Raw genomic sequence first — 15,144 nt, forward strand, 5'->3', positions numbered from 1 at the left:
CCATGGAAATGTTTTTTTTTTATATATATCACAACAAATTTCAACACAACCTTCTAGAACCACCTCTCTCTTTGATCACATCTGCAGGTTTTTGGTGTATTTCTCTACCAATCTTGCACATTTTAGAGGTTAGAAATTTCCAGCTCCATCTGTCAACCATTGTTACAATCACGTCATGCCGTGGATTCTCAATTGGATTCGAGTGTGGGCTTTGACTAGGACATTCTAACATCAATATGACCAGCGGTATTTACTGCCAAATCAAAAATGTTCTCTCCACTTCAAAACTATGAACTACTTGCAATATTTCCATCCGACAAATCTCAGATATTGTAACATTAGTGGCTGCTGACAAAATGTGAACGGTTAAAGATGAACAAATCCATTCTCAGAAAGGCGCTGCATCAACATGTTTGTTTGCGCTGTAAAAGCTGTCATTTTACAAAGGAGGAAACCCATTACTATTGTCCCAGACTGCGGATTCAAACTGCCATTTAAGGCGCCACATATTTTGGCACCTCTACATTGGCGCCTAATGGTGACTGACACTAATTCCAAGCATGACGCGAAACCAATGCCAGCGGAAAAGGAAAATGGGCCTAATTTCAAACTGATAGTCTTCATAAAGTGGCAATTTCCAAAGCAGACTAAAGAAACACGTCTGACATTTGACAAGCCTCGCCGTGCCGTTCCCCGAGGGCACCCAAATGCCATCACACTAACAGCTACCAACAGCAATCCGCCCGCTGACGGATTTTCCCATTAAACCGAGCTGACAAGAAAAGCAGCATCAAAAGTATAAGTACATTGAAACTATGAAACGAGTTAATAAGCCTGCCGGTAATCCACTTTTCGTGCACGGCCCTTCCAAACACCATTCATCAATGTCACATACGGTTTATCTCATCTCGGAGGGCCTCGCGTTTTGGACCCTTAAATCGAATTCCAATCATTTCCAGCGCTGAAATATGATGTAATTAAAAAGAATCTGGTTGTGCCTCAGGGGGCCCTTCTCTTTCCCCCTGCCAAAAAATACAACTTCAATTTCCTATCCTCGCGCTGCGTGCGAGAACCCGCACGAAATGATTTAAAAGCGGAATATCTGAGAAAGATTGATGCCTTTAAGTCCCCGTGTAACTCCGACAGGCAGGATGCCTTCCCGAATGAAAAGCCTCGCGCGAAAGGGTTGAATGAGTTAAAACCGAGCGCATTAGACGTGCACCCAGGAGCTGGCTTCCTCTCACAGGATGTCAATAAGATTTAGCTTTCAACCCCGCAGCCGTAAACAGGGCTTTTATAGATATAAGGACTGTGATCACAGGAGGAAGTGTTTAATATAGTGATTTCGTGCAACGACTCCTTTCAATGAGGCGGGTGGGAAAAGCGTTGCGGTTGGAACAAACTCATGCAACTGTTTCTGATGGTGCATTCGTGATTCACTGGGCTGCTGCTGCAGTTATCCTTTTTAGAAGATCCAGCAGCTGTGAGAGGGGTTCTGGCAAACAGAAGACGCCTAGTTCAGGAACCTGTTTCCAAATCAGAAATTTGATGGCGTTCGGGGTCCGATAAGAAATAAAAATAAATAAATCAACTCATCTGCGCGTTAGATCGCAAAACAAGACGTCCTATACCAAGAGTGCAATATCTTCCCTAAAGCATTCCTGCAACTTCCACTTTGCATCTTGTCACGTTTCAATAAAGCAATTTTATTGGGATTTAATGAGATAGAGCCGTGTGAGGGGGGAGACATTGAAAAGGTTGTCCATTCCTTGAGAAAAACAAAAAAAAAAGCTCAAGCTCACCAGGACTGGACAGAGCAAAACCATTTTATGTAGATTCTGTTTTGGATTTAGGTCTGAACTTTGACTAGGCCAGGGATCCACAACCTGTGGCTCCAGGGCGATGCCTGTCTCTTTAGACCTTTAATAACTTAGACCATAATGATAAAGAACTGAGCAATGCTTTAAGCATCAGTGTTTTAAATGCAATATTCACATAAAACAGTAAATTATTTAGGTTATAGGAAAAAATGCTAATTTTATTCCCTTTTTTATACCATTAACTTTGCAAATCATGTCTCCATCCATTAACCATCGACTCTGAGCAGCATCCATTTGGACCAGAGTCTGTTTTTCCGCCCTGTCTAGCCTTTAGCAAGTGAAACAGACACTTTTTGTTGGTCTATTGCGTAAAAATCCCAATGAAAAAAAAAATACTTTTGAGATTCCAAGCAGTTATGAGCATACCGACGCAGACTCCCGGGTCTGAAGGCTGAAATAAAACATGCAGTCTCTCACTTCCAGGATTTCGTTGCCGGAGCCCACCACGGCGGCTGGAAATAGAGAGCGCGGCAGGGCTGCTGAAGCTAACTACCCAGGCCGCCTCTTTAAGGTCGAAAAGCCAACAGACGCTGGTGAGAAGAGATGAGCTCTCCCGCTCTGGTGTTACCCCAGGTCTGCAGATGCTGTGGAGAGGTATTGATGTAACCACATCAAGGAGCGGTGTAATTCCAAACAAAAAGAGAGCCGGGACCTGCGGGAGGGAGATCCGTGGCATTCGGGTTTCAAAGCCAGTGTCAGAATAAATCTCTGGAAAGGTATCTTTTTTTTTTTTCTTTTATGCTCACAGCATGAATTATCGTGACCCTTTGACTGGCATGTCACTAAAGGTCACATCCAGAGCTTTCCATTTGCAACGCCATCCAGGACCTGCAGGGTGATAAATCACTTAAACTGATATTAAGCATCAAAGTGCACCGCAGTATAAAAAAGACAGCTTGCTCTCATCTTCTTATATGGATTTATTCCCTCACTGTTTTATTTTATCTTTCTCTGGCACACAAATAAATGCCAATAATAAGCCCGGCATCAGCGAGCCTCCCTCTTGTTTAAATGATGGCATGCACTTAAAAAGACAGATTAAGTATGACAGTGATCCCAGGCTTAACTATATTGCTCCAATAGGCAGCGGCTTATGGTTGTTATTAAAAAAAAATGACAAGCTGAAAAATGCAAGAAAGTACACACAATAGCACCAAGATCTCCTTTTTTTTTTAAATGGGATCGCAACTAGTGGACGGAGTACGGCTACGGAGCAAAGCAGCCAGCGAAGGTCACACAGCCTGTTCTTAAACAAAGCAGGCGAGCCTTTAACTCAGTTTCACTCCCACAGGCAAGCAGCATCCCTCCAGCAGCTGACAGCCCGAGGTGACCGTTCTCATCGCCAGAAAGCGCGGACGCTCGCCACAGACACACACACCCAGTGGTTCACCGCCTCTCCGAAACACCTACCCGCGGCTGCGCTCCCAGGCTCCCCCGTTTCAATAACTTGTCCTAATCTCTGGCAGCTCCGTGCGTGCTCCCTTCTCCGCTCCTGTGCTCGCCGCGCGGCGTCTCTCGGTGCCGCACGCCGCTCTCGTGCAGCCGCCGACGGTGAGAGCGGTGCGGAGCGGAGCGTCCGTCCAATCAGCGGAGGACTGACGGAGAGGAGAAAAGTGCAGCCAATAGGGACCCGGCCCCCGGTCGGGTGCGGGAGCGGGCGCGAGCGCAGCAGCGACGACGGCTTTTATTTCTTCTTTTCGTTCCCCCCCCCCCCGCGAGGCAAGAGTTTGAAGCAACAGAGCGAGCGCTCAGCGTCTGATGGCATCTGCTCCAAACTACACCCACGTCCCGCTTAAACTGCAGGGGCGGTCTCAGCACACTGCCCTGACTGCTGCTCTTCTGACGGACTGCGTTACTGCACCTGACTCATGGCTAAAGTATTCACACCCTTTGAGCTCTCCATAACGCGTCCTGTCACAACCACAAACGTCAAAGGATCAATCAGGGCCGTGCCGCGAGGCGCGTGGTTGGTGACTCCTCTGGAGAATACAGGAACCTGAAATAAAAGCTTAGATTTAAATTCTAACTTCTTATAATTTAGCTTTAATCAATTCAATGTTTTTTGGAAAATATTTTGTTATTATAATTGATCTTATATATATATATATATATATATATATATATATATATATATATATATATATATATATATATATATATATATATATATATATATATATATATAATGTCCATTAACAGAGGTTGTATTAATCCAGAGACTCCTTGGTAAATGAAGTCACATATTGTGCGTTACTCCATAGTCACATTTTGAAATTCAAAAGGCATGTAAAATTGACAAAGGCGGCCTCTTATAACCCTGTTACCCCTTGTTTCCATGGGGTTCAGCACTCAGCACTGCCCCCTATCCGTGTGGCATGGTACTTTCTGCGTCACCCTGTGCATTTAGCGTTTAATAATAGAACATCACTGATCTCACAATGGAGAAATTCACTTCTGCATCTTAACCCATCCCCCCTGGGGAGCAGTGGGCTGCCACTGTGCTGCGCCTGGGGAGCAAACGGGGGTTAAGGGTCTTGCTCAGGGACCCAGAGTGCAGGCAGTGGGGATCAAACCGGGTGCTTGCAACCTTCTCAGAGCGCAAGCGCGCTGCTCTAACCACTAGGCCACCACTCCCCATTTATGGCCAATTGCAAAGACTACAAGTATGTCTCACACAGATCCATTATGTATTTCAGACTGTGGAACGTCAGTGTGTTTATACAAACATATAAACATGTATATATTGCCTGTGTCAGTCAGGGCGTGAGGCACAGCTCCTCCCTACCTCACCTCATCCTTCTTCCTTCTTTGAATAGGCAAAGCATATATTCAGAAGTTTTGACCATATAAATGTAGAAATCACAGTGAAAATAAGTGTATACAACAATTATGTAGACAAATAGATTTTGTATTAACTTGATATCAGTGGTGGTTCTAGAGCAAATTGACCAGGAGGGTCGGCCCTGTGTTTTTTCATGGGGGCACAAAACAAAAGGAAAAAAGCAGGGCAGTATTTTATTGTTTAATATACTACATGAGTCACATTCCTTCACTGACTGCACATCACTGCAATAGATTTTATGTTATTTATACATATTTATCACATAAATTCCATAGAACCATTTAATGCGTTGAAGATTGTGGTTGTAATACCACAAAATGGCACATTTCTTCTACTTTGTGATCATCTCATAAATTCATCTGCAAGGAAATGATAAGAGAAAATATAAATGTATAACTTTGTGTACCCTGCTAATGTCCAATTTGTTGGGAATCCATAATTTTGCTGCATTCCATTTATCTCAGGAGTTGGCAGTCCAATCTGGGGATGGCATCACGGACAACTGATGGCGCATTTCATTTTAATTCAAAAGTAACAAACCAAGTATTTTGGATGCATCATATTCCATTTAAAGACAGGAAATCTAAACATCAACTTGGAAAAAAAAAACTTGAACAGAGGGCTCGTCCCAAAATTTTGAAAATGGTAACAAAACAATCAGAAATTTTTAGGATAAACTTAGATGCTAATTGTTAATGAATTTGATGAAAGTGTTTAAATAAAACAATATCAAAACCCAATATGATTGCTACGTCCACAGAACTGTGCCTCTTGCATAAAATTATCTAAGCTAGTATCACTAATGTCAAACTGATTCCTTGAGCAGAACAATTAGCTCATCCACTTGGGTTTCAGACCTGCGACTAGAACGTGTTTAAGTTAGGCAGGAGGTTATTCCTAAATCCAGGCTTCCCCCCTTCCGAGGCTAATGGACAACAGTTCCTGTCTTTCAGCTGAAATTTTGTAAACGGGTAACAACAGCTAACTGTTGTAACCCAGTGAAGCGGCTAGCAGCTAATAGCTAGCCATTAACGATGACACTATCTGTATTTCTTTGAATTAAACTGCATACAGACCTTGTTCCCAACGAAATGTCATACAATACTATGCATACAACTGATATTTCTCAATACAAACAGCCAGAAGTGGAAATAAACAGTTTACCACTTCAAATAATGCAGTCTAAATGCAGAGGTTGGGGAGAAAACCCTAGTTTTCAAAAACACGAGCTAAGAAAGTACCAAAGGCTTTTTCAAACTTGTAAATCAACAAGTTCTAAGTACAAATGAAAGACATTCATATACAGGTCGTAAGTTATAAACTAAAATTAAAAAAATCATCTCCAATCAAAGAGGCTGTTTTTCCTGTTCAATTACCCTCTTTTTAAATACATACTGAAAACTTGCATTCAAAGTAAGTTCTGGGAAATAAAATCCTAATACATTCAAAGCGCATGTTTGCTGCACAAAAGGCCAATTTTTTTTTAATTCTCGAAAGCCGAATTTCTAATTTTAGGTTTCTTTCAACACCCCTTTTATTACACCTTTTGAACATTTTTTCTTTCACGAGAGAGTGCAAAAATAATTTTTGCATTGAAAATCATGTCGAAATCAAATGAAGGGGGGGGCCTTGGAGAAAGTAATGAGCCAGAATATCGTGGCCACATTTTCTCAGCAGGCTGTTGGTCTGTCATTTGCTGCAAATAATGCTCCCGCAGGCAAAGCCTCACCTTGGCTGGGCCTCTTCCACGACATACCCCAACGCTTTTCCGTTGATTTGTCGACAACATTTGATAGATGCTCATTACTGCAGGTACAGTTTTACTCAGTGTACCCAAAAGATTAGTGAATGGTCTTCTCCAATGATTTACTGATCATAAATTATTATTTTTTTTCACTGTGTTTGGGTGACATTTCTCAGCGGTACCTTACATATCTGCTCAGCCACTATGCAACACAAACACTGCGAGCACGGGAAGAGGTTTGGGTTTGTTATTTTAGATGCAGCTACAGTAGCCTCAAGCTGCTGGCAAGCAGCAATGAGAAGCGGGCCGGAGGTGATAAGATCATTTCTTTGTTTTTCCTACACCCCCAGATCTAACTTTACGCTTTCAACTCGCACATGTGTCGGAATTTTTTAAAGCTTCGCAAAAGACAAAGCACGGGTTCTGTTTAAAAGCATTTGATTTTCTGCTTTGTTGGTTAGAAAATGCCACTCGATCACATTGGACCCACAAACTCCAAGGCCTCGATCCTGAGCCACTCAGTCACTAAAAGAGCCGACGCAGAAGCTAGTCCGGTCTGTGAAGTAATTTTGTTTTTTTACAACTCAGGAAGATAGTGACATATGTAAAGTAAAGAAAAAGTGAACAATAGGAGTCAGCTCTTGATTGGGAGCCAGTTTTTTTCTCTCAATTCTTGTCTCTTCAAGCCACACCTGATGGATCAATATGGGAGGTGTGTTCTCTGTACTGAGCAGAGGGGAGTGGTGGTTAGAGACACACCAGCAGCAGAAAGGGGGAGACGAGAGACAAATGCTGCGTCCCACACACCTCGGAAGTAGAAGCTGGGAATGGCAACTGGTGACACCAAAGCAAACAGCGTTCCAGTTAACACATTCGGAGAAAATAAAAAACAAAAGGTCTGGATTCCAATATGGCGACATCCAGCAAAGTCGCTGTGTTCGTAGTACTTTTTTACCGACTTAATTTAAAGTTGTACATTTCCCATGCAAACACTGCTCTTAATTTTTTCGGCTCAGAACTACAGCCGCTACAGTCACTGCTTCCTGTCATGCACAACTTCTGACTAATATGGACACAACTATCCTTTTATGTACAAGTTTATTTTGGAAGTGACCTTACCTCATAGGCGACAGCCAGCAGAGTGCTGTGTTCGTAGTACCTTTTTACTGACGTAATTTAAAGTACACTGCTCTCAATTTTTTCGGCTCAGAGCTACAGCCGCTACACGTAACATCTTTGGTTCCTCACAGCCACTATTGAACATTTTTCTTATGGATAAACCTTATAATACAAGCGTACTCTCACAAACACCCACAGATGCTTGGATCAAGGTGCTTACAGATGCACTTCTATACAGATAAATCCTGTAGTTAGCTCTGGCTGCCACTAAATACATCCTCTATTAAATAATTCTGTGTATTTTTCAGTGATTTTATCATAGGCATTGGTTGTTTGTACCTGTGTACTTTTTCTGTTGGGTCTGTAGTTCTTTCCACACTGCCTGGCCAAAAAAAAGTGACCACCTGGATTTAACTAAGCAAATAAGTACGAACCCCCCATTGGATAACTACGGCACGGGTGATTATGTTTCAGCTGGCGACAAGTTATTTAACCCCAACTAGTGCAATGAGTCGCTTCTCATTTCTTATACAACCATATCGAACGACACATGATGTCAGTATGTTTCAGAAGGGGCAAATCACTGGCATGCATCAAGCTGTGAAAACATCTAAGGAGATTGCAGAAACTACCAAAATGAGGTTGAGAACTGTCCAAACGCATTATTAAAAACTGGAAGGATAGGGGGGGACCCGTCGTATTCGAGGAAAAATGCGTCTGGAAAGAAATCCTTAGACGTTTGTTAAAATCAAATCAAAGAAAAACAGTAGAACTCCTTGCTATATTTAATAGTGAAAGTAAGAATATTTCCAAATGCACAATGTGAAGGGAACTCAAGGAATTGGGACTGAACAGCTGAGTGGCCTTAAGAAAACCACTAATCAGTGAGGCTTCAATTCGCTAGGGAGCTCAAAGTTTGGACTCTGGAGCAATGGAAGAAGGTCATACAGTCGGATGAGTCCAGGTTTATCCTGTTCCAGAGCGATAACCGCATCAGAGTAAGAAGAGAGGCAGGTGAAAGTGTTGCACCCATCATGCCTAGTGCCTACTGTACAAGCCCGTGGGGGCAGTGCTATGATCTGGGGTTGCTGCAGTTTGTCAGGTCTAGGTTCAGCTACACTATGAGATCAAAGAATGAGGTCAGCTGACTACCGGAATATACTGAATGACCAGGGTATTCCATCAATGGCTTTTTTCTTCCCATATTCCAAGATGACCACACCAGGATTCATCGGGTTCAAATTGTGGAAGAGTGGTTTAGGGGGCAGGAGACGTCATTTCCAGACCTTCACCCCATTGAGAATCTTTGGGATGTGCTGGAGAAGGCTTTGTGCAGCAGGCGGACTCTACCATCATCAATGCAAGATCTTGTTGAAAAATGAATGCAACACTGGGTGGAAATCAATTTTGTGACATTGCAGAGGCTTATCGAAACAATGCCATAGCGAATGCATGCCGCAATCAAATCTAAAGGTGGTCCAACAAAATATTAGTGTCTACCCTTTCTTTTTTCTTTTTTTTGGTGGCGACTTTTTTTTTGTTGGCCTGTCAGTGTATGTCTTTTTCTGCAGGCGTAGAAGCAGATTCTGAGGATGTTATCTGGTATTCTGCTTTTCCTTTACTCTGTTTTTGTGACCTTCTCTTACTTTTAACGTTTTGCCTCATCTTTCTCCCTTCCTTTCTTTCGCTCTCTTTTACCTTTCCGTTTCTGTGTCCACTGAATTTGAAATTGTTCCTAAATAATGTCCAATTAAAAACTTTATTGGACGTTGTTTTGGGAATAATTTGAAATAATCGTAAAGGTAAATCTGTTGGGCTCTTTTTTGACATTGAGAAAGCAGTTCAAAGTGCTACACTGCCAGAGAGAACAAGCAAAAAAACAAAATAAAAAATAAAAAGTTTTTCCTAGTTCCAACAGCAATTGGAACGCAGCAAAAGAGGTTGTTGCTTTCTCTGAGGTCTGCAGGAAAAACAGGGTGTGCTTACCCAACACAAGGGGGCACCATCCGCAAGCTGTTTTCACCTACATACAAATGTACTTCAAAACTCATATGGAGACGCAACTGAGAGACCTAAAGGCTCTCAGTTAAAGAAAAAATGTACTCATGATATGCCCCCCACCCCCCTCCCCCTCCGGGGAATAATTGCCCATGTTGCTCGGATAAAAAAAAGAAAAAAGAAAACTGAATCTCAGAAAAAACTTTCCCACATAATAATGCTGCCACCACTAGATTTCATGCTGGGACGGTGTGTTCAATTTGATTTCCATTGAAGCTCCGTCTTCCATGTTGGTCCCCGAAAAAAGTAACTTCTTTTTATGCATAAAGGCCAGGTTTTTGGAGTAGAAAAAAAAAAAAAACAGTCCTGGAAATAGATGCTCCTGCCTGAGCTGTGAACAAATGCAGCTCCTCCAGAGTTACTAGCAGCATCATAGCTACATCTCTGATCAGTGCTTTTCTTCCACTGCCTGCCTTACGGATATGGCTCCTGTTGGCATTTTTGTTGCACTTTTTTTTTTTTTACTTAGGGGTATCAGCATGACCAATGAGAATGCACACACACATTATCTTTTTAGATATTTAGTTGTAGTTTCTCCCCCGTCTACTTCACAATTATGTGCAACTTTGCGTTGATCTTTTGCACTGAAACAAAATACAATGAAATTCGTGGTTGAGAAAATCTTAAAAAGCTCAAGTGGTCAGGGCTGTCATGGCTACCACTCTATTCTAATTTAAGCATATCTTTGCTGCACATCTGTCTTTACAGAATTTTGCAATTTCTGAGATTCATATTATTTGCCCTTATGAGCTCCAACTATATTTTCTTTCACCTGATCGTGCATTTTCTGGAACAATAAATAACCCTCCCCACCTTTGACTGTCAAAGAAATTATTACTGTAAAATTGTTCCAATTAAAAAGACAACAAGCAGCATATCAGAACAGGATGCTGAGTTGTTCAGCGGGCCACAGAGGAGAAATCTGCATGACTCACGCAGAAATTGTCAAGTCATCGCTTTCATGGCACTCTCTGGCTGCTGTAATTAACGCGGGCGTATATTTACTTCGCAGCCAATTACTCCACGTGGTAAACCTGTAACTGAGAAGAGTGGAAAAACCTGTAAAGGCTGACAAAAGCCACCTAATGGGAAAATCTGTAAGTTCTACAGCAGGCTGCTATCAGGGAAAATCAATATGTCTTTTTTCCAGAGACCTCAGGTGGACTGAGGTTTCAAGGGTGGGTTATGTGCAGGGCCGAACGCATTTAAAGCTACAGTTAGACTGATCCGTGAGGAGAGATACTGTCCAGTTATGTGTATTAATATGTTCCATTTATTTATTAATGAATTAACTCCCTATTACCTTAATGTCTTTAAATTCTAGAGGAGAGTACTGTTGAGAATTAAACAAAAAAAATATCCACAAAATATGGGTTACTGAGAATATTGCTTCATGAAGGCATAAGGCGACATTTTTAAGAAAGAAAGGATCATACTTGTTTTTTCTTTGTCCAACAAGCAAAAATGAAGTTCATTTGAATGTGTCTGGTGTGGCTTTTCCTAGACTTCAACTGAAAAGCAAAATAAAGACATTGAATCTGAAGAGTCAATGATGTTCATTGCTTTCTTCTTAGCAAGTAATGTAACCTATCAGTATAGTTGTAATTTGTTGTAAGATGGATTTTCTTTCCAACCTGACCACTAGATGACAGTGGTGTATACATGCTGTGCCTTTAATTTAAACATGGGTAAATTAAACTTATTAAAACTTACCCCGAAATAAAAAAAAAAAAAACATGGCTTAAAAATATTGCTAATTTTATTCCTGGACAATAAATTCTATCTTCGAGTTTTTGACTTCAAGTTTTGCCAGATTAATGCTTCCAAGAAGTGGTGACGCCGGTGCCCTGCAAAACATCAAATCACATTACAAACCCAAAATGCAATTCCTTCATTGAGAATTAATTTGATAGACTAACAGGATGGTGCATAACCGTGGAAGGGAAAATTAAATTTACTCTGGTGCCTCTGAGATAAAACCCAGCGCAATCAGGTGTAGTAAAATCATGTAAGCTCAGTGCATTTGTACTCGGCACCCCTGAGGTCACACTTGTTTTCATCAGGTTATTGAGTTTATACTGAAATGTAATCACTCAGGGGGACAGTTGGTTATGCTGAACTTCATTTTGGGGTATCAGAGTAAAGGGGGATGACTCTTTTTGATTGATTTTATTCCGATTTGCAACTGCGTGTTACTTTGTGTTGGGTTGTCGCATACAATTGCAACAGGATGCATGGACATTTGAAACAGTTGAATTCGTCATAATACTTTTGCAATGCGTTGTATGCTGCACACTTGTTATTGTGAAAGAAAGAAATCGCCGCAGGAGAGTTCTCCAACACGACTGCTTACAGAAATGTTTTATAAAGCTGTCAGAAGTAGGAATCAATAACACCACTTTTGGTGCTGGCTGTCATGCAAGGAAAATGGCTTTTCAGGCTGTCCGCATAGAAACAATATTTGGGTATGATAGCAGCAGGTAGCATGTGTCTGTATTGACCGCATCATTATGACAATCCAGGGGGAATAAAACATTATTGATATAATTCCTGGTTGACTTCTCACCCTGGGCTTGTAATGCTATTTAGTCAAATGCGAGACTCTTGATTTCAAACACCAGAAAGAAAGAGAGAAAAAAAATGAAAAGAGGGGAAAAGTTTATTCAGACACAAAGAAGGCTGATGAAGAAGCTACATAACATACAAGGTGCACACCAGGTGCAGTCAGTCAGCATCAAACAAAGCTAGATAATGAGTAAAGGCGTAGATTTCAAACTCAGTACAAAACACAATCATCTCAGAGCAGTTTGTCTCTCCATGGACACAAATGGGGAAATTACTTATTGTCAAGCACCGCCTGATTGTTAGCTGAATCGGCCAAACTCAAGAGCCATCGCTGTCCTCGCTATCGTAGCATCTGTTCCTCTTGATCACCTCCTCTGCCGTCAGGCCTCCTTCCTCCTCTGTCCACCTGTCTGTGGTCTGGTCTGCTGCGGGGCGAACAGCGCTCTCCGCCTCTCTATCTCTCCCCGTCTCATCTCTTGTCTCTAGCCCGAAATCCAAAAGGTCATCTAGCGCCGACACCGCTGAACTCCCCCCGGCAGGCTGGCTGAAACTGTCGGATTTGAAATCAGATAGCAAACCGGAGCCGCCGCTTGCGCTCGGGCCCGCGGACATATCCTCGAGGAAGCTTGATTTGCCAGTCGTTTGCTCCGTGGCTGTGTGTTCGGAGGCGAGCGCTCCCGCAGCTGTCTTTGTGGGGACATGCGTGTCTGAATAGCAGTTTGTGGCTTCGGTACGTTTGGCATCTGCTAGCACAAAAGCGTCATCCCTCTGCGCCAAATGAAGCACTTCACTTGGCATCCAGTCCGGATCCGTGGAGGGATCGGTTTGAGCAGAATCTGGTGCATCTTTTTCAAAGAGAGTCTGCTCATCTTCATCGAGGCTTTGACCCAGGATTTTAAGGTCACACAGGGTCGGACTGTTATTATTATTGTTATTATTGGAATTTCCATTCAGCTCCTGTGCTGCTGCTGTCTCCTCGTCTATTGGCGTGACCTTTACCGCCTCTCCGTTGTTCAAGATGTCATTATTTCCTTTATCTACCTCCTCCTGGTCCTCCTTTTTAAAAGCCGTACTCTCCACCTGCCCGTCATTTCCATTCACTCTCACTTCCTCCACCTTTTCTGCACTTTTGTCTTCGTTTGCCTTCGGCACCCCCATGCCGCCCCCACCTCCGCTGACATTCTCTTCTTCTTTCTTCTCCGCTCCAACATGCACTTCAGAGTCCTTTTCCAAGCCCACTTGAGCCCCAGCATCGGAGAGACTATTTGATTCCTTACTCTCTTGAGTCTGAGTATTAGGTGCTGGTTCATTGGACACTGCTGCAGCACAGCTCTGAACCTCTGAAACCGTTGGAGACTCTACTTTCACACAGTTACTGTTGGCTTCCTGTGGTCCATTTTGTTGTTGAACAGCAGTCTCCCTTAATGAAGCGTTCATAGGTTGATCTGAGAGGTCATTTTCTGGATGTGAAACCTCTGAAGGGGGCCACAGTGGCTTAACTAACTTCAACTCTCCCTCAACAGTGAAGGATTTCCTTGGAGAGTCCACCTGGGGAGGCCAAACCACTGAAATCTTGCTGGCTGGCCTATTGGTTTCTTCCTCTGATTTGTTGACAGTCGTCTGCGTAGAGGGATATCTGGCATCTGTGGTTTTCTTTTCAGGTGTCGGTGACTTAATGGGGGAGTTTGTTTCGTTCTTGCTATTCCAAAGTTCTCTGTGTGGCTTTTGTCCAAATCCTTCATCATAATTTCCTTTGGACTTGAATAGTTGCTTGTAGTGTGGCTTGCAGTACATCTGTCCATGGAGAGAGGCGTAGTTGCCGAGGCTAAATATATAAAAACGAAATACAAAAAAAAAACATTTAATTTTTATTTTATTTTTTTAATCGTACTGTATAAACTCTTGCAATGTGAGTAACTACCACCTTAGTTTGCCCTTGCAGTGCTCACAGCGAAAGCAGCTTTTATGGAAGTTTTGTTTGTCTGCGATCAGGGATTCCATGGGGTACACCCTCTTCCGACACACCCTGCACAGTTCGGACTCTGGAATTCGAGTTTTCTGCGAAGAAAAACATAACATTAATGTTAAGTGAATTTCTTACAAAATCATGGGTAATATTCTGGGTAGAATTGTGTAACCATGTTACGAGAGAGGGATTTCCCACTTTTTTTGGGTATAAAACACTTAAGCTGCAGTCACTCTTATTTAGCCACAACTGTTGCCATTTTAAGAACGCATCTGGTAAACATAACAAAGTTTTGTAATTCCTGAAACATTTGTCAATTCTTTTCCTCTTTCTTGTTTTTTTCTTATTTGTGTGTGTCACTTTTGATGAGTATGGGGTTGAAGTTTTGCAATTAATAGTGTACAGCTCACTTTTCACGGGTAGCTTAGATTGCTGTAATTTCAAATGGATGAGAAATTCCCATTCAGAGTGGGTCAACAATCAAATCCCTGTCCTATGTGAGACTACAACAGATCAAATGGTTTGATCCTTGGATCACATGAGATGACAATACATTTGTCTACTTTCAAAGTCAAAGTTGTTTCCGCCAATTTATCACAATTTACTGGATTTCTTCACTAACTTTCTGTATTGCCCCACTGAAAGTTTCAGTGGGGCAATACAGAAAAGCACAGTACCGGTGCTGTGTAAAATTCAGTTCCCCTCAAATATTCTGTTTCCCTGAGGCTTATAGGTTTAGGTGAGTGTCCTGTGAGCTTAGGGTTAGTAGACCGCAAGCAGGGAAACAGGATTTTGCACACCGGGAAGAGAGGAGAGAGGCTGCTTGCCTTACAGCCCTTAATCAGACTGCTTTGGATCCTCAACGTTCTTTGCCTTGCTTCTCTCCCCTCCCCTCAGAGCCTGGGGCTATTCTTATTTTTTCCTATTCTTATTTTATTTTTTCAGTTTTTAAACTGATATGCATGTGGTG

General features: G+C 42.2%; 2 protein-coding genes across 5 annotated transcripts in view; both read right to left on the minus strand.

Annotated features, from left to right (window-relative positions):
* Positions 1-3,723, minus strand: part of LOC105935450 (beta-1,3-galactosyltransferase 1) — a 183,226-nt gene extending 179,503 nt beyond the window's left edge. For all 3 annotated transcript variants that reach the window (XM_036128131.1, XM_021323250.2, XM_021323251.2), the window contains exon 1: positions 3,291-3,723. The gene's annotated coding sequence lies outside the window, so the exon portion shown is untranslated. The remainder of the gene's footprint in view (positions 1-3,290) is intronic.
* Positions 3,724-13,920: 10,197 nt separating this feature from the next.
* The window catches only part of xirp2a (xin actin binding repeat containing 2a), a 79,093-nt gene continuing 77,869 nt past the window's right edge, over positions 13,921-15,144 (minus strand). For both annotated transcript variants that reach the window (XM_036128148.1, XM_036128149.1), the window contains 2 exons: positions 14,133-14,266; positions 13,921-14,033 (listed from right to left, as the gene is read on the minus strand). In XM_036128148.1, coding sequence (XP_035984041.1) covers positions 14,172-14,266 — 95 coding nt within the window. In that variant the 3' untranslated portion in view covers positions 13,921-14,033; positions 14,133-14,171. The remainder of the gene's footprint in view (positions 14,034-14,132; positions 14,267-15,144) is intronic.

This window comes from Fundulus heteroclitus, chromosome 24 (assembly GCF_011125445.2).
Source record: "Fundulus heteroclitus isolate FHET01 chromosome 24, MU-UCD_Fhet_4.1, whole genome shotgun sequence".
Classification (NCBI taxonomy): domain Eukaryota; kingdom Metazoa; phylum Chordata; class Actinopteri; order Cyprinodontiformes; family Fundulidae; genus Fundulus; species Fundulus heteroclitus.